This window comes from Podarcis pityusensis, assembly GCF_964106645.2.
Source record: "Podarcis pityusensis genome assembly, chromosome: 5".
In the NCBI taxonomy this organism is placed as follows: Eukaryota; Metazoa; Chordata; class Lepidosauria; order Squamata; family Lacertidae; genus Podarcis; species Podarcis pityusensis.
Genome location: NC_138032.1, coordinates 87074474 through 87093243, shown reverse-complemented (window position 1 = coordinate 87093243; position 18770 = coordinate 87074474). Strand labels below are relative to the sequence as shown.

Here is an 18770-nt window from a genome sequence, read left to right as displayed (position 1 = left end):
GTTCCAACCTATAAAGCCTTACATGGCTCAGGACATCAATACATGACCCAGACCTTGTGTTTGTCATCCCAGGCCTTTCTCTATGTCCTTCCTCTCTGAGAGGTTGGGGGGGTGGGGCAACACAAGAATGGGCCTTTTTAGTGGTGGCTCCCTGATTGTGGAATGCTCCCCCCAGGGAGGCTCTCCTGGCACCTTCGCTACACATCTTTAGGTGCCAAGTGAAAACGCTCCTCTTTACCCAGGCATTTGGCCATTAAATAATCTATGGCCTGTTATTCTCATGCTCTGCATTATTATTTTATTATTATTATGCTCCATAAATTATAATAATGTCGTACACTGCCCTGGCATCTTTGGATAAAAGGTGGTCTATAAATCAAATAAATAAACACCCTTTTGAGTGCATTGCTCAGAGATGGCCAACGATGGGCACTGCCTTTCCAAGACCAAAATCAACCACAGGTAAAAGTGTGTGTTGGGTCTGATAGGATAACCTGTCCCTCTTATTAGGGGTGTTGTAACACCTCCTTCATGGAGGCAGGTATGAAACCCCCACGCATCAAAAATAGCATAGCCCAGACTTTTCCACACCGGGGGGGGGGGGGAGGGGAAGGATGTACTAGTTTTGTTTTGCATATTACTACTGTCTGGTAACGCAAGGCAGGGGTCTATTTCCCCGGGCTATGTTTTAAAAATTAAATTAAATTAAATTAAAAATCCTTCTCAGAGGACGTCAGGGTGATATACCACACCGGGGTATCTCCCCCCCCCCACCAGCCAAGAAGCGGTTGGCTCCCACCCCCCATTTACTTTCGTGCAGGAGAGAGTGGAAAGGGAGGAAGTGGTCTCCGCCCTCAGCCAAGCTCTTGCCGGGGCGCGCAGGGAGCCAGCCCTTCCGCTTCTCTCTCTCCCTCTCTCTGTCCCGCAGCGGCGACGGGGCCAGGCGCCCCGCGCGATTAGCGGGAGCGCCCCGTCGGTTTTCCTCCTCTGGCTGCCGGCCGGAGCTCGGCTTCCCCGAGGCCAAGAAGTCCGGCATGGCGGCGGCGGCGGCAGCTCCAGGTAAGTGCGCTTTCCGTGGCGCGCAAAGCCGGAGCCGGAGGCGCCTCTCCGGACGCCTCCCTACCCCTGCGAAGGGGGCTTACGCAGAGCCGCCTGGGGGTTCACAAGCTCCCTTCGCCGCCCTACAGACCGCCTTGTAGAGGTTTTGGGGAGGGGGAGCACGAGTTGGGTTCTGCGATGTTAAAGTTTGAGGCGCCTTCCTTAACCGAAAAAACTGGTGGCCACCCCGAGGACCTCGGAAGCCCTTGGTTTCCTTTCTCCAGCCCAGACCCGGCTGCTTGGTCAGTTTGACCTCGGCAATAGAAGCCCTAAAAGTGCGCTTTGCCCAATCTCACCAAATCCATGCAGATCAGGTGGGACAATTAGACCCCCGTCTGTTTCACGGGTGGAAAAGGTGATCCCAGTGGTGTAGCGTGGGTTGTCAGCACCCGGGGCAAGGCAAGTAATTTGCGCCCCCTAGAGTGAGTGAGCCAGGTAGGGGCAGAGAGCTGCGAGTGCGAGCGCGCCCCCCCCCAGATGTTGCGGCCGGTGCGGCCGGCCCCCCCTGCACCCCCCACGCTACGCCACTGGGTGATCCTACTTGATCCCAACTATTATATAGATGTGTGTGTTGGTTCATACATCCTGCTGATCCAGTGTTGCAGTATGTTTAGTCGGAAGGAAATGCCCCAAAGACTTCAGGTCCTACCAGATGCTTAGGATTGTAGTACTGTATTGCATCCCAATCCTATGCATGTTTACTCAAGAGCAAGCCCTGTATATCCAGTGGGGCTTCCTCCCAGCTAACTGTGCCGCACACAGTCGTGTTCTATGCATAGTTAGGCGCACCTGTGCTCAGTGACGTTAAGAATGACTGTCTCTGCATAAGATTGCTACAGTGGTACCTCTGGTTACATACGCTTCAGGTTACATACGCTTCAGGTTACAGACTCCGCACTAACCCAGAAAGCACTAACCCAGAAATAGTGCTTCAGGTTAAGAATTTTGCTTCAGGATGAGAACAGAAATCATGCTCTGGCGGCGCGGCGGCAGCAGGAGGCCCCATTAGCTAAAGTGGTGCTTCAGGTTAAGAACAGTTTCAGGTTAAGAACGGACCTCCGGAACAAATTAAGTACTTAACCCGAGGTACCACTGTACTTAGCATCCTGATCCTGTGCATATTTATTCGGGGAATTAGCTCATAAATTTCGCTCATCTAAATTAAGCTTGCTGTCAAGTAAGAACTGCAGTCTTACAGCGCAATCTGCTCTATACATGTCTGTTCAGAAGCAAATCCCACTGACTCCAGTAGGGTTTAGAGGACTGCAGCCTTAATCTCTTATTGTTAGATTTCTCGTATAATTTTACCTGGACTGTCATATGTAGTCAGGGTGTTAAAAGTTTGGGCTGTTGAAGTTACCCCCCTCCCTCCCATGCTGGCCTCTAAAACTCTCACTCAGAATAATCTTGACAGTTATGAATCAGCAGTTCAAGGTCCTTTCTTGTTTGGATATGCAGATTGGGTAACATTAATGGTTAGGGATTGTTTTTGGAAGTGATCGAGCTTGGCAGCACTTCTCAGCTTGCTTCACTTGTGTTCACTCGAGTTCCACTGCTGAATTGGGGACTGAGCACTGCCAATTTAAAAAAGGCATTAGACAGGCTTGCTGAGCTTGTTGTTGTAGCCCGATGTAAGCAGCAGAATGGTAGTTTGCATTGGACTGAGCATCATTCCAAGGGTGGCTTCACATATTAGCAGGATAGGATGTGTGCCCTGTGCAAAGCCAGCCACAACTAGGTTTATTTAAATCAATTGTCTTCTGTGCATCCCCAAGTCTACTAAAGACTGCAGTCTGAGGCAGAAAGCACAAGTGAGTTTCTCTTCCTTTTTTGTCTGTGTGCTTCCGTGAGAGTAATTTACAAAGGGGGAACTCATGCATGTCCCTTATGGCAAGCTGCATGAGCTATTCTCACATGAGGATCACACCCACATTACCCAGAAGCGCATACAAAGGAAGTACAATGCAACTGTATGTGAAATTATAGCTATTTTAATTCCTGTTTATTGCATGCATATCTTGGCATTCAGTGCATCAAATTCCTCAAGGCGGCTCACATTTCAAATAATTTAATGCAACGAGAAGACCTTGCCTGCTTTCCCAAGCTATCATGGCTGTGTTCTAGCAACATAGGACCAAACTACTATACTATGGGAAGAGTCATGGCTGGAATGACTGATGCTGTATCAAAACAGCAGGGAGAAGGCTGCTAACTTAGTGCAATGTCAAGCCTATGTCAGCACTCACTTCTCAGATCAACTTAGGAGAGTGTTTCCCAACCTTGGGCCTCCAGCTGTTTTCGAACTACAATTCCCATCATCCCTGACCACTGGTCTTGCTAGCTGAGGATTATGGGAGTTGTAGTCCAAAAACAGCTGGAGGCCCAAGGTTGGGAAATGCTGACTTAGGAGACCCTTGTTGCTGCTTTGAAGCCAATAAAAAATATTGGGAGATCTGATTACAAATCTTCAGCATCAAATGCAGTCAGGTTCTTATTCACCCTATACTTCCAAGACAATATGAAGTATTAGCTGGACACAGGCAACCATGGCAAAATATAGACAGCTAAGAGTCTTGTAATACCTTGCAGAAGTGCCCGGTCCACCCATTAGGCTTGGGAAATAAAGGTGTCACACATTGCAGGACAGCCTCTTTGAAGGCTGAACACATAGCCCAGCTCAAGTCATGCTTCATTGGGGCTAGCCCTACCATTAGGCAAAGTGAACCAACCACCTCAGGCAGCAGATGCTGGGTGCCAGTGGTGGCAGCTGCCTTGCTGTTTCTCTTATTTCCCCTCTGGGAAGAGAGCTGTGTACCCTATGTGACATATTCTGGCCCCTACAAGCTAACCTACTGCATTCGTTGTGAAGGACACTACCCCACTGCCAGCAGTGAACTAAGAATCACTTCCCAGTCCAGTCAGCTTCTGTATGTTGACTAAAGAGAGCCGCCATCTTGTCTTTCACCTCAGGAAGCAAAAGGTTTTGGGCCAGCCCTGTGCTACACCCCTACAAAATGAGAAAGGAGTGAAGGGCGATTGAAAGCGCCATGGGACCAGGTTCCCGGGAGCAGATAAACTTTCCCCACGTGTACTTTTCTTCCTGAAAGTTCTTTTTAAAAGCCTTTTTGCTCCCTGCGGGGGCTGCTCTGCTCATGGGGAACTGATCCCATCGCTTTCTGTTTGGCATCTTTCAAAATGGGGAAATGCCCCCTTTGGTGGGGTTATGAACCTCTCATAGGCCTTAGGTACAGAAGTTGGGTTATAGAGCAGGCTGAGGTCACAGGAGTGCAGGGCCAGCATAGCTGAGGGAAGAGCTGGAGAGAAAGGAAGTTGGTGTGAGGTAAAAACGGGCTGATGAGAGAGGGCCCCTGATAAGGCCAAGAGAGGGTGTGTGCTATGGCGTGGCTGGGAGTGCATTCCCTCCAACATTTCTCTGATAGAAATAGAGACATTCTGCATCAGGAAGCTTCTCCCGCGTTTGACCTTGCTGCAAACATATACATCATATACACATATTCATCTGCCGCCTTGAGCCAATGACAACCTCTCAGCCTAGCCTACTTCGCAGGATTGTTGTAAAGAAATGTGTGAGGGAAGGGATTATGAGTCCCTGTCAGGTGAAAAGGCAGGTGACAACAACAACAACCGAAACTGTGAGAATGATCAGGCACATACCAGAGTGTAAATCCTATTGAACTCAGTGGGACTTAGTTCTGAGTAAAAATGCTTAGGATTGCAGTGTAAGGCTGCCCAGTCTTTACCCAGTTACCTGTGAGTAAGCTCTGTTGAATTCAGTGGGACTTAACTTCTCAGTAGACAGTGCAAGGTTCCATTAACAATAAAGGAATAAGCACTAAATGCATTTTCTTTTTTTCTTTTTCTTTTAAATGGTTGCCTGCAATTAAATAATTAAAAGTGGATTGGTGACCCTTTCCTTAAAAATGATAGGAAGGGCTTCGTCGGCCCGCTTCACCATTTCCTTTAATTGGTGCAGGATTTTTATTTTCAGTATAAACAAGACTCCATTTTTGCACCTACATACACACACCACTTTTAATTGTTCTCTGGGATGTGGAGGGGAGGAAAAAGGAAAACCGGGACATTCTAAGATCAAATCAGAAACCAGGACGGCTTCTGTAATTCCGGGACTGTCCCTGGAAAATAGGGACACTTGGAGGATAAAGGAGTAGATTGAGGGGAGAAGTCCAGAGCCACAATTCGGAGTTGATAACAGATGGGGAACGAAGTATGGATTTGTCCGCAAAGCAGAGACTTGAGGGAGCAATGCTTGCTGAAGAAACGGAATGAAAGGAAGGAAGGACGAGCCATTGAGCATGTCGAACCTCGGCAAAATCTCCCACAAGGTCTCAAGACAGGATGCCATTATTGGAAGGAATGAAGTTGGCAGAGAAGGAAGGGTTAGAGGACTGGACGCTCTGAGAAGTGTAGAGGACGGTCGCATGAGGAATTTTGTCAGGAATGTTGTCACTGCCATGTTAACACCTGGCAATTGTAAGGGGTACAAAGAGCTCCAAACAGTAAGCCTTGGGAGGTTAATTCAATATATTGATCTAAGCTGCCATGCTTTTCACACAGCAGGCTTCCGGCATAATTGGCTTGTGCTAGGATTTACCATTTTAGCAAGTGAGGACTGTCACCCCAACCCTATTCCCTCTTGTCTAGAGGTGCCAGGGCCACCGGGTAACAAGGTTTTATAGTTGGACTGTTGTGTTGTATAATCCTATACAGCTTGCTGTTTGTTCCAGGATTTCCAAGCTAGGTAAGTTGTTTTCTCCCAGTTTGCACAAAGATCTCTTCCAAGGTGCAGTTTCCTGAAGAAGCCGTGAAGCTTTGATAGCTTTTGTCAACAATTGCAGTGAATTATTAGCACTACAAGATGTTTTGTTATGCATTGCCAGCTGAACAAATGGTAGTCTTTCTTTTACTTCAGCTGTGCTAAAGTTCACATGGCTAAGCTTTTGTTAAATTTTATGAGTAATTGGCACATCTTTAATGCCAAATCTAGCAATCAGGAGGAAGGAGCTTGAGCTGTTAGCTCCAGAACTCATTGGGAGCTTCATTGAGTTTTCTTGCCATGTATCAACATTCTATGTTAATCCCATGATTCTATGCATAAAGGTATAAAAGAACAATTCAGTTTAACAAAAAATGGGGAAATGAAAACCACTTCCTGTGGTTGATCTCACTACTGTTGATCAAATAGCTCCTTCAACCAACAGTTGCCTGGTAAGAGAATCCCTGCTATATTATGTTCAAAAGGAGAGGCTCATATATTTTTTCTGCATCATAAACTGATGGATGCTTTTGTGTAAAGCTTCTTGGAGTAATAATTCTATGAAGAGTGCTTTCTGTGCTCTAAAGAAATGTAGATTACATGTAACACACAGCAACGATTTGAGCAGAATAATATCATTTCATGTGTCATGCATGAGCATGTTCTGCGCATGTCTACGGAACCAAAAGAATTGCTACATTTACTACTTAGAGGCAGATGATTCACAACTATTTATCACATGTAACTGACCGATTTACAACACAATGTAAAGACAGAGGATATAACTACTGCTAGATCAAGATATATACTTCTTCTGAGATGAATGCTAAATTATACAGAAGATGTGTCATTTTAATTTTAGGATATTTAAGCAGCCTAAATGGTTTGCGGGATTGTATCTCAATTGCATTTGTAGGTAGGTTACGCACAAATTGCTAAAAAGTTTTGTTTCACCAGACCTCATTTCTATGGTTACCAAACACTGGTTTGTTCGTAGTCGTTATTGACACACTTCTGTCCTAATCCTGTTTACCTTGCCCGCTGCTGTGAAGCTTGGTGATTTAACTAGGGCAGGTTAAGATGAGCCACAGGTGTAGTGGTTCGAGTGTTAGGCTAGGACCTGGGAGACCAGGGTTCAAGTCCCTACTCAACCTCCTGCCTTGCAGGAATCTTCTTATCTGACATGGGGCTCAAACTCACAACCTTGGGATTATGCTCTATCAACTGAGCAATGTAACAAATAAACAAGATTCCGTTTGTATAATATGTTTACATTATTTATTCCCTCGCAGAAGGACACTCCAGTGCACACAGTGTGCTGATTCTATATGGGAACGACGCCAGTGAATGGTGCAACTACCTTGAGAGCATCTTTCGCTCGTGCCAAGAAGTCTGGAGCTATCAAGTGGAGAGCGGAACTACTATTTCCACCAAGGAGCTGGACCTCTTCAAGAGCAGCAAGTGCATCATTATTCTGCTGTCCTCTGAGCTGGTGCAGAGTTTCTATGTCCCTGATGTCCTTCAGAGCCTGCAGAAGGTTCTCCAGCCCCCCCATAAAGTGGTGAAGCTGTTCTGCGGAATATCAGAATGTGGGAATTATCAAGAATTCTTCAAGGACTGGTCCCAGTGGAAACAGCTTACCTACGATGATGACCCAGATGCCTATGTCGAAGCTGTCATGAAGGCTATTTCAGAAGGAGGTAACCTGGTAATACCTGTTGAAATGTTTGGATTTTGACTGTGGCTTTAAGTCGCTCATCCGCCTCCTGTTCCATCGTCTCAGTCATGGGTACCTCATCAGTACCTTACAAACCCTATGAAAATTGCTGCCAATATTATAAATTCAGAATGTTTATGGCAAGCTATATTACCATTTCATATATGGATGGTGTTTCTTCCAATTTATTTAATTATTATTTGCACATATAACTCATCCTTCACTGAATAGTCCTAGGGTTGGCTACAAAAGCATCTCAATTAAAAGCAAGTACAAATCGTCGTTAATAACATAAAATAAAACTACAAAACTAACCACTAATTAAGTTAACGAAACAGCTGTGCAAAACAGCTGTGTAGGAGGAGAGAAGACCAAAGGTGTGCCATGACCAATCGTTGCAAAGCATGCAACGATGGTGTGAAATGCAACTTGAAGGGGAGGTCATTACCCAAAACCTGGGGGCCACTGCAGAGAAGACTCTCTCAGACATGGTATTGCTGCCATCTAAGTCCAAGAGAATAAGAGCCAGAAAACAGGTGATGCCAGCCTTAGTAAGCGAGCATGGATGGAAAATAAAATACTGTGTGACCTTATTATATACCAGAATTTGGTAACCATAGAAACGAGGGCTAGTGAAAGTCTTGGTAAAGCCAAACTTCAAATATTGAGCAATTTGCGCACAACCTACCTACCACTACAGTTGTGATACAGTCCTGCATACCATTTATGCTGCTTAAATGCCACGCGTTCATTACAATGTCCTTATAGCAAAGTGTGAAGTTTCAGAAGCTTTAGGTATTCTTAAACTGCTAAAACATCTGCATGCCTTGAGAGTAGAGCCCTTTAGTGCTGCTGGGACATTGCATTTCCATAACAGGCAATTGGCATGTCTTCTCTACATGAGAACTGCCTACCCACGGAGCCTCCACCTTCCCAGAAATCAAACTCAGTGTTCCCTGCAGTACTCCATAGCCCAAGTGCCAGGGAGTTGAAGAGCACTTGCCCAGTGCTGCTCTTTGGACTCGACCATGCGGGTGGGAACGAAAGCACTGTAATATAATGCCTCCGATGCTCATCCTGAACCTTCGGTCAAAGTGGGTACCATTTTGAATGGTATCAAAAGCCAGTGAGAGATTGTGTAACAGTGACAGGGTCCTCTGTCTCTCAGTAAAAAACCATCCAACAGGATGACCAAAACTGATTCCAGGCCTGAGCCCAGAATGACGTTTCATCCAGGAACACTTGCATTTTGCTCCACCACAACCCTCTTCACCATCTTTCCCCCAAAAGTAGTGTTGGCTGGTAGTTACTACACACCATTGGGTCCAGTGTGGGCTGTTTAAGGAGCGGACTCTTTCTGAGGATGCATCAATCACAACATCCTGGGCCCACCTGGTCACCCCACTCTGGCTAGCTTTAAGCAGCCAGGGAGAGCAGGAGCCCCAGAGGGCATGTGGTCAGATGCACTGCTGCAAGTATCCTGTCCACGTCACTGGGCCACACCAACAGGAAACGATCCCTTGAAACTGGGCCAGATGTAGCATTGGGCACTGCAACCAGATTTGATGAGTTGTTACGAAGTCAAGAGACTTTGTCAGAGCAGCTCAGAGATAGTCACCATGTGCTACAAAGTTCAACATGCCCAAATCTGGGTTAACTAATGTCTGGACCACATGGAACAACTCGACCAGGCAACTCCTTGAGGATACCAGCAGAGAAGTATACCTCAAGGACCGCCTCTTTCCATATGAACCTACCCGGACCCTGAGATCAACTTCTGAGGCCCTTCTTTCTGTGCCTCCTCCTTGAGAGGTCCGGAGGGTGGCAACACAAGAACGGGCCTTTTCTGCAGTGGCTCCCCGTTTGTGGAATGCTATTCCCTGGGAGGTTCGCCTGGTACCTTCATTATGCACCTTAAGGTGCCAGCCAAATAAGTTCTTCTTTAACCATCCAATACCCTTTAAAAAAGTGTTGGGGGGGTTATTGGGTTACTTTTGTTTTTATTTTGAGATTTTATTTTGTGATTTTATCTTGTGAACCGCCCTGAGATCTGTGGGCTGTATATAAATTGAATTAACAGCAGCAGCAACAAGAAGAAATATGACTAACACATGTTCGGTTGTATTCAGAGTGAGATTTCCACCACTCGCCATTGTGCTCCAGTTGTTAAGATGCTGAGGAATTGTTGCTAAGGTGTGCCTGCAGGAATGTTCAGCATATGCATTTCAGAGGCTTCAAGCCTAAGCATGCTTACTTCCTGTTTATATTCTACTGACCTTAGCATTCATCCCAGCCCCTTGTGCCCAGAGAGCCAGGCTACTAAATCTGCAAAGAGAGGCCTCGTTCCTGCTGATTCCTAAGGCTGCAAATTTGATCCAAGCGATTTGCCAAAATATTTAGCGGGAAAGCTTTGTTACAAACCAAAGTTTAAGTGATAGGATCCTTGTCAGTGGGAATGCCTAGAGAACAAGTAAATTGCAAGTTCAGCATATTGTGTTGCTTCTGAGCACATGCATCTTAAGAGTTTACAAACCCCAAGCTTCCTGAGTAGAAAATGAAATTTGCGGTACCCATTTCCGAGCAAATATGTTTAGGCTGCGTCTGTAAGCCTAAGAGCTAAAGGTATCATACAAACCACCATCATAGCGAAGTTAAAAATGAATCTTAACCACAAGCAGAGCGATGCTAAAAATATCCCGTTATAAGAATTTGTGGCTTTTGTGGCAGAGATTTTAAAAGGCAAAAACTTAACCAAAATGATACTTCAGAGGTGAAAACTACATAGTGTTCAACCATGTGGGTGATTCTTATCACATTGCTTGGTTCATTAAAAGAACTGCATGAATTTGAAAATGTCTGAAAGTCACAGTAGTCTGGTTCAGTTGTTCAGTAGTTTAGCGCAAAGGTTCGCAACTTGCTAGCTTGTTAGTACCTGCTTACTGCAGTTGGAGGTTATATGCCTGTGGAAGTTTGCAACGCACTCAGGAGAGCACATTTTCAAACAGCCCAGATGGAGCAGTAAAGTTCTACTGAGGTCACTGGTGCTGTTCATGTGCACATTTTCATAGTTACATCTTCACGGTAGAAGGCACATAAAAAAGAGGAATCTAAATATATGTTTCCGAAGGACCTTTGATACAGGAACTAAACAGATGCCCTCACTGAGGGCTTTGTTTTCACAGACACAGCGAATGCCAATCTGGACTTCCTAGGGCAGACATATCCAAAGTCCGTTTCGAGGGCCTAATTTGGCCCACCATTTGATTTAATCTGGTCCCCGTGGCAGTACGGTGGTACCTCGGGTTACAGACGCTTCAGGTTACAGACGCTTCAGGTTACAGACTCCACTAACCCAGAAATAGTACCTCAAGTTAAGAACTTTGCTTCAGGATGAGAACAGAAATCGTGTTCCGGTGGCGCGGCAGCAGCAGGAGGCCCCATTAGCTAAAGTGGTGCTTCAGGTTAAGAACAGTTTCAGGTTAAGAACAGACCTCCAGAACGAATTAAGTACGTAACCAGAGGTACCACTGTATATGTCCTGGGGCAAAATCCTAAAAAAAAAAAAGCAAAAAGCTCAGCAATCCTAAAAAAACCTCAACAACTTTGGTCAGCCCTCAAACATGTCCACTTCATCAAATCTGGCCCTTTTTGTAAAAAGTTTGGACACCCCTGTTAGGGGCAGGGCGTCCTGTTTCAGCGCTTGAGGCGAAATGGAAAGCCTCACTCTGACACCTGCATTGCCCACGTGGCGCAGGCATCAGCGCTGATTTCTGATGAGACCTCTTGCACTCCGCAAGATCTCTCGTGATTTTGATGAGATAAGCACAATCTCAAACAACTTCACTCTCACAAAGACCTGGGATGAATGGAAAGTTGTTATTTTCAACTGGTACTCTTGATATTTAAAGATACATCTTCTTTAAGGGGGGGGGGAGAAACTAAGGAAAAAACACTGTGTATGGGAACACTCCATATTTGGTCCAAATATACCTGCACAAGCAATGACACTTGATGATCATGAACTTCACAGATTTTATTGCCTTAAGGAGCAAATCTCAAACACTGTTCTATAGGGTTCATGCAGTGTCAGAATGCAATCTTCCATTTCACTGTCTCATTCGTGGGCTACAAAATTTGAGGGGGTGGGGAGAGGTGATTTTTCAGGATGTGGAATGGTAGATGCAGTAGCTGAAACTCACTGTTGCCACTAGAGCTTTTATTAGCTATTACCCCCACCGCCAAAACTCCCTGAAGCAATACTATGTGATGTTACTGCATCGTTTGACGAAGATGTCTTTAAAAATATTAACGCCCACCATTTCCTCCAGAAGTCCCTGTCAGAGTGGTGCTATTTAACGTGTCTTCAGGGGGCTTTTTTTGGAGGGGGGTGGCAGCTGTTGCCAGGCAGGAGGACCTGGCAGTGGCGGGGAAGTGTTTCAGCCACCCCAAAGTTCACTTACCATCAGCTCAAAATTTGCCAGGGATTGCTGTTCTCCATCCCCACTATTCACATCTCAAATCAAAAGTCTTCTGTGGAGAATGTGTAGCTCAGCCCTTGTGTGAAACGCTTAATCCTTAGTGCAAACAATACAGAATCAAGTTGGGGAAACTGTTCTTCCTGGACTGTACATGGGCAAACACTTAAGGAACTTGGGAGGAACTCTGCCTGGAGGCCTGAACCACTTTTTTATGCCCCTGCTGGCATCTCCAGGACCTAGATGACAGGGGAAGTGTTTCTGTCTCTTGACAGGTGGGTGGAATGGGTGGTGTACCACCCTCTGGAGAGACAAATTCAGGCACAGTGTCTTGACCACTCCTGAGGTGGAGGGAGTGACATGGTAGGCACAGTGGAAGCATCAGAGATTGATTCCGTCACATCCATATCAGGCATTTTGAAAACCCAAAGTGTCATTTTTCCAACTGAATCTGAGTGAAGCCAGTGGGTCACAAACTCATCCAGGCCCCACTTAATTCTGCCTTAGCACCTGCAGCTTAAAATGAGTCCAGTGGGCTAAAGAGCCCACTAATTAGTTAACTCCAACTAATTTATGCTTGAGGCCAATGTAAGATAATCCCATCTGTGTGCAGAATGTGCATCCTTGCTAGCGCTAGCTTTCATTAAACCATTTGACTTTTAAGGGACTTTCTTAGTTAATTCGCGAACTTGCTGGACTGCATTGAGAAGTAACACTAACCGTTGTCCTGCACTTAGATTCTGGCTGTGATTCAGTGACTGATGCAGAAGCGGAAGACGACAGAGACACACACCATTCGTGCAGTATTGCAATGAGCCGAGAGCATGGGAACTTGGTGACCAGACTAGGAAGCCTAATTACAGTGCAGCCTGATCGCATTCGCTGTGGGGTACGGTATGTCTCCATTCTTTCAAAGTTGCCGTGAAAGGGCAAAATGTGTGTGTGATGCTGTGCTGTGAACGCAGCTTGGCTGAGCTATGATTCTCCAGAACCGAGCCTTGCTAAATAACTAGGCTAAATAAGCAATCCTATGAGGGTTCCCCTAGTGTGTTGTTAGAGAAATATGTGAAGCAACACCGTCCTCTCGGGCATTTTCCTTTCCCAAATATTATTATTTGCAGCATTGTTTGCATGTGTTTGCCTGCCTGGAATACAACCTGAGGACATTGCATTGCATTTCTCTCTGTGTTATGGGGAGGGCATGAGGAGTTTGGCGGGTGTTTGGCGTCGCAGTTGTGCTATAACACACCTGCAAATAGTTCTGTTGGCTTTGAGGCAAGCCTAGAGCACAGGTGTTCCTGCTTTTACCTGCTTGTGGAACAACTGAAGTAGCGCACTCATGTTCGGGACTTGATCTTCAGTATTGCCACGGCTACCCAGGCCGCTTTTGCTCTGAACCTCGAATAGCTTTGGACTTTTGACTGCTGCAGAATTTAGCTGCATACCTGAATTTACACTTTGATACCCTTGATTTCTGGGGCAGCTTCCTTGTCTTCCTGCAGTGAAGCATTTTTTTTTTTTACTGTATATTGCTTTAAACTTTATACAGTAGGTAAAATCTCATGGTATGTTACTGTTACAGTTTTAAAAAAACCAAACAAAGCAAAATGACAATGAAAGCTAAATAAAACCACTGCCTTTAAAGAGGCAGTGGTACATTCACTTCTTAAAAATCCTACTCTAGATCCAGCAAAGTGTAACAAATATAAACCGGTCCCTATAATAATAATAGTTATAATTTATTATTTATACCCCACCCATCTGGCTGGGTTTCCCCAGCCACTCTGGGCGGCTCCCAACAGAATATTGAAAACACGACAAAACATCAAACATTAAAAACTTCTCAGAACATTAAAAACACCAACATCTGTTTCTTGGCAAAGGTGGTGGAGAGGGTGGTTGCGGAGCAACTGTGGTTATTCCTGGGTATGTCTGATGATCTAGATCCACTACGATTTGGGTTCAGATCTGGTTTTGGAACTGAATCAGTCTTGCTGACCTTTATCATGAGAGGGACAAAGGGAGTTCAATCCTGCTTGCTCTCCCAGTGCTCTTCAGGGTCATTTCCAGAAAGTAGTGAGTGAGTCTTCCTTGCACCCCCTGCATTTGTGGTGTGGGATCCCACAGGGTACCATTCTCTCCCTAATGGTATTTAATACCTGTATGAAGCCATTGGGAATGATCATTAGGAGTTTTGGAGCAAGATACAGTGGTACCTCGCAAGACGAATGCCTCGCAAGACGAAAAACTCGCAAGACGAAAGAGTTTTTCGTTTTTTGAGTTGCTTCGCAAGACAAATTTCCCTATGGGCTTGCTTTGCAAGACGAAAAACGAAAACGTCTTGCGAGTTTGTTTCCTTTTTCTTAAAACCGTTAATACCCGGGGTGACTTCGAGGAGCAACTCATAGCACGCGGTGTGGTAGCCTTTTTTGAGGTTTTTGAAGACTTTGGTGATTTTGAAGACTTTGGGAAACCGTGCTTCGCAAGACGAAAAAACTCGCAGAACGAATTACAGTGGTGCCTCGCAAGACGAAAAGAATCCGTTCCGCGAGTCTCTTCGTCTTGCGAGTTTTTTCGTCTTGCGAAGCAAGCCCATTAGCGGTTTAGCGGATTAGCGCTACAGTATTAGCGGCTTAGCGGGTTTAGCGGATCAGCTGATAAGCGGCTTAGCGATCAGCTGTTAAGCGGCTTAAGGATCAGCTGATAAGCGGCTTAGCGATCAGCTGTTAAGCGGCTTAGCCGATCAGCTGATAAGCGGTTTAGCGGCTTGGGAAAAAGGGGGGGGGAGGGAAAAAACCCCGCAGGAACTCGCAAGACATTTTCGTCTTGCGAAGCAAGCACATAGGAAATTCGTTTTGCGAAGCACCTCCAAAACGGAAAACCCTTTCGTCTAGCGGGTTTTCCGTCTTGCGAGGCATTCGTCTTGCGGGGCACCACTGTAATTTCGTCTTGCGAGGCACCACTGTACCATCAGCATGCTGATGACACTCAGCTCTACTCCTCCATAACATCCGAATCAGGAAAGGCTGTGAAAGCTTTGAATCAGAGTCTGGATGCAGTGATGGACAGGATGAGGGCCAATAAATTGTATTTGGATCCTGAGGAGATGGAGGTTCTTTTTTCTTTTCTTTTTTTGGTATATAATTTTTATTAAATTTTCTCTTTTACAATTTAAAGTGCTCATTTTTACATCCTTAAAATATCAATGACTTCCCTTCTTCTCTTTCCATGGTTCATTTTACATATCATAAATCCCTGCATTTTTTACAGAAACTATACTAGTCAGTATTCCATTATTGCATCCATCATAACTTATTTACACGGTTGAATTTATCTTAATGCTGCCAGCGTTTTCAGCTGTACACAGTTATTTCCCATATAGTCAATAAACGTTTTCCAGTCTTCTCTAAACATATGTTCTTCTTGTTCTCTTATTCTATATGTTAAGTCTGCAAGTCTGCATATTCTGTCAACTTAAGTTACCACTCTTCTTTGGTTGAGACCTCGCGCGCTTTCCATTTTTGGGCTACCAAGACACGGGGTGCAGTAGTGGCATATATAAATAAGGGAGATGGAGGTTCCTTGGGTGGGTGGTTCCATGTGTGGGAAATTGGCAAGCTACCCGTTCCGGATGGGGTTGCACACTCTCTGAAAGAGCAAATGTGTAGCTTGGGGGTACTCTTGGATAGATCTCTGTCCCTGGAGACCTAAGTGTCCTTTGTGGCCAGGAATACCTTTTTCCACCTTTGTCTTGTTTGCCAACTGCAGCCATTCCTGACCACTATAGTCTGTGCAGCGGTAACCTCGAGACTAGATTACTGTCAGTGGTTTTCAGTGCTGCTTTTCAACTTGAATTTCATTTTGGGAAATCCAAAATGGTACACGGGCACTGCAGGTGGCACTGTTGCCCACTAGAATGGCTAACCAGGGGCCCTGCAAGGAGGGTAGTAAGGGGGCAGACCTCAGGCTAGTGAGGGGTCCTTTTGAGCTCCATCGGTCTTTGGCCAGTCCTCAGCCTGGCTGATTTCTGGTTCAAGCCTTGTTTTTAGCCTTAGATTTTCATGACCCTTTAGGATACGGGAAGAGAGTTCCACAACTGTGGGGCAGCCACAGAGAATGACCCTCTGCAGAAGTGTTCACACATCATTTTAGACCATAGCTGAGCCCTACCATGGTTTAAAGGTGAGCGTGTGGCTGCTTTGCTTCTTCCTCAGTCGTGCTACTGCTGCAACGCTGGGAGCTAAGCCAACCATGACTTGGTTTCGCTTTACTTCCAGACCTGAGCTTATGGCTTGTTTCCCCCTTAATAAAACACAAGTGGCAAGCCAAGAACTGATATTGGCAACAACTTGTGGTTTGTTCAGATACAGACAAACCATGAACCCTGCTTTGGACATAGCATTAAGCCGAACCATGGCTTAGCTCCCAGCATGCAGGGGAGGAGCAGGAGAGGATCAAGGTGGCTGTGATTTTTTTGCCCTGTGCACCATCACACCTCATTTTCCTGAAAACACAGTTAAGCTTAACTCTGGTTTAAAGCAGCCTTTGCCAATCAACTGCCTCCCCTCCCACAGTATTTTGGACCACAACTCCCATCAGCCACTGTTGGTAGGGAATGAAGGGAGACGAAGGGCCGAGATTTTCAATCCCACCTCGTAGACCTATTGAAGAATCTCCACACAGTCCTTCTCAGTTGCAGTTCTGTGAAAACTGTCATTATCTTCCATCTTTCTCTCTGGGCTGCAAGTAACAGAAAATACTGAAGATTCTGCTCAAGATCCTGTGCTACTTTCTCTGCAGAAAGATTGATTTTACAGCCAAAAAACTAGAAGTTGTTGAATATATATGTGTGTGTGTATATGCATATGTATATATAATGTCTACATTTTAACGCTTTAAAGTATTGCAAGTCACTTTGGGCACATTTTGTGGAGAAAGGGATTGCTAAACAAATAAATAATGACTGTACAGCATTCAAGAGCCTGCAGATATTACTGTGTTTCTAAAATGTTATTCTCTACTTCTAGGCGAAGACAATAGTTTACATCGTCCTAAAATGTAAGCTGGATAGCCACGTAAAAATGGAAGTGGAATTTTCCTCCGAGAGCTGCCAGTCAGTTCGAGTTCTCGCCAGGATAGAGAATGAGTACACCGTTTCGGTTTCCGCACCTGGTAGGTTCCAAAATTGGCATTGCTTTGCTAAAACGCTTCTCTGCCGCAGAAAATATTGAACAGAATTGCACCTTATCTCAGAGGCAAATTTAGCATCAGCTAAGAAAGCAGAAAGTGAAACAAACTATGTCCTCTTATGAAGGCTCCGAAAAAGTGAGCGCTGGAAGCTAAAACTGTATACACGAAGCCGCAAATAGATAGTTGCTAGAGCGTAGTAGAGCTAAAACAGCCTGATTAGACCATGCTTCCTGTTAGCGTGCTGCATTGCGTCCGAAGTGGGGGCTTGCAAGCCTCATCATCATGGGTTGGTTGACGTCTGAGCTCCAGATGTGTAGAGGGCTGCCTCCACAGGAAGCAGAAGCTGTCTTGCGCTTCCTCTTTCCCCCACATTCTGCCAAATGGCCAGAGCTGCGCTTAATTTTTGCTGTGTGGTAATTTTAGAAGCATAACGGAACTTAAATTTGTCATTCAAAATAGGAAGGGTTATGTTGTGGAAGCTAAGTTAATTTTTATTCAAATGACAGCCTAGAGAGTACGAAAATCCTTAAAACAAGTTTCTTCCTATATGTAGGGATTTTTTCTCATTTTCCTAAGGGCTGAGTAGTGCAGTTAATTGTGCTTAGGGCTCTGGCAGGGACCCTGTTTAGTTTTCATGCGTGAATCTTTTAAGGGAGTTGGTGACTGTAAACTGCAACAGGTTTCGTTGAAACTGCTCATCAGAGAGGACTGTGGCAGTGCTGAATCCTTCTTGTGCTTCCCCTTCCGGCCAGCTCCAATAAATAAATAAATAGCAAGGACTCAGGATTTCTTCTTGGGCTTTGTTTAGGCCAGGAGTTCTGAGTAAATACTTCCTGCATTCTCTGGTTTCATCACATGATCATGGCTAAAGCAAGTTCAAAGCACTGATTGTGCTGCTGGGTGATTCTTGACCTTCCAGTTTTGTTCTCTTCGATAACTTTAGGTTTACGTCATCGCTTCCACTGCTGAAGCCTGTAGGTTTCTCTTGGCATGTTAAATTCTTCCACACATTCAGATACATGTGAAAGAGGCATAGCAATAGCAGCTCTGCCACTGGTTTTGGGTGGCATGGTTGGTACAGTTCAGCTTTCGAGGAAAACAGAGGCCCACCTGTTGACAGGTTGTACTTAGTTTCTTGGCGCATCCCTAACAGCAACATTGGCTGTTAGGGAATGAATTACCGTATTTTTTGCTCTATAGGGCGCACCGGACTATAGGACGCACCTAGTTTTTAGGGTGGGAAATAAAGGGGGGGGGATTATTCCCCCCCCCCAGCCCCAAAGAGCTCCCAGAGCTTGCGGGGCTGAAGACGGGGGAAGCCCGAGCTTCCCCCGACCCCAGCCCCCAGAACAGGTCCAGGAGAGGCGGCAAGATTGCGCGCAACCTCGCCGCCGCTCCCGGAGCTTGCGGGGCTGGGGACGGGGGCTTCCCCCGACCCCAGCCCCCAGAACAAGCTATCCGCAAGCCTTCGGAGCGTGGCGGGAACTCCCGCCGT

The 18770-nt window shown here is 45.7% G+C and overlaps 1 protein-coding gene across 3 annotated transcripts in view; it reads left to right on the top strand.

The window, feature by feature from the left end:
- Positions 1-18770, top strand: part of PIK3AP1 (phosphoinositide-3-kinase adaptor protein 1) — a 45048-nt gene that overhangs the window by 3484 nt on the left and 22794 nt on the right. The window contains exons 1-4 of one of the 3 annotated variants that reach the window (XM_081005463.1): positions 879-1059; positions 7186-7593; positions 12823-12974; positions 17113-17257. In XM_081005463.1, coding sequence (XP_080861589.1) covers positions 1035-1059; positions 7186-7593; positions 12823-12974; positions 17113-17257 — 730 coding nt within the window. In that variant the 5' untranslated portion in view covers positions 879-1034. Of the gene's footprint in view, positions 1-878; positions 1060-5254; positions 5800-7185; positions 7594-12822; positions 12975-17112; positions 17258-18770 lie in introns of those variants that run through there. The other 2 variants (XM_081005461.1, XM_081005462.1) reach the window with 2 other exon arrangements.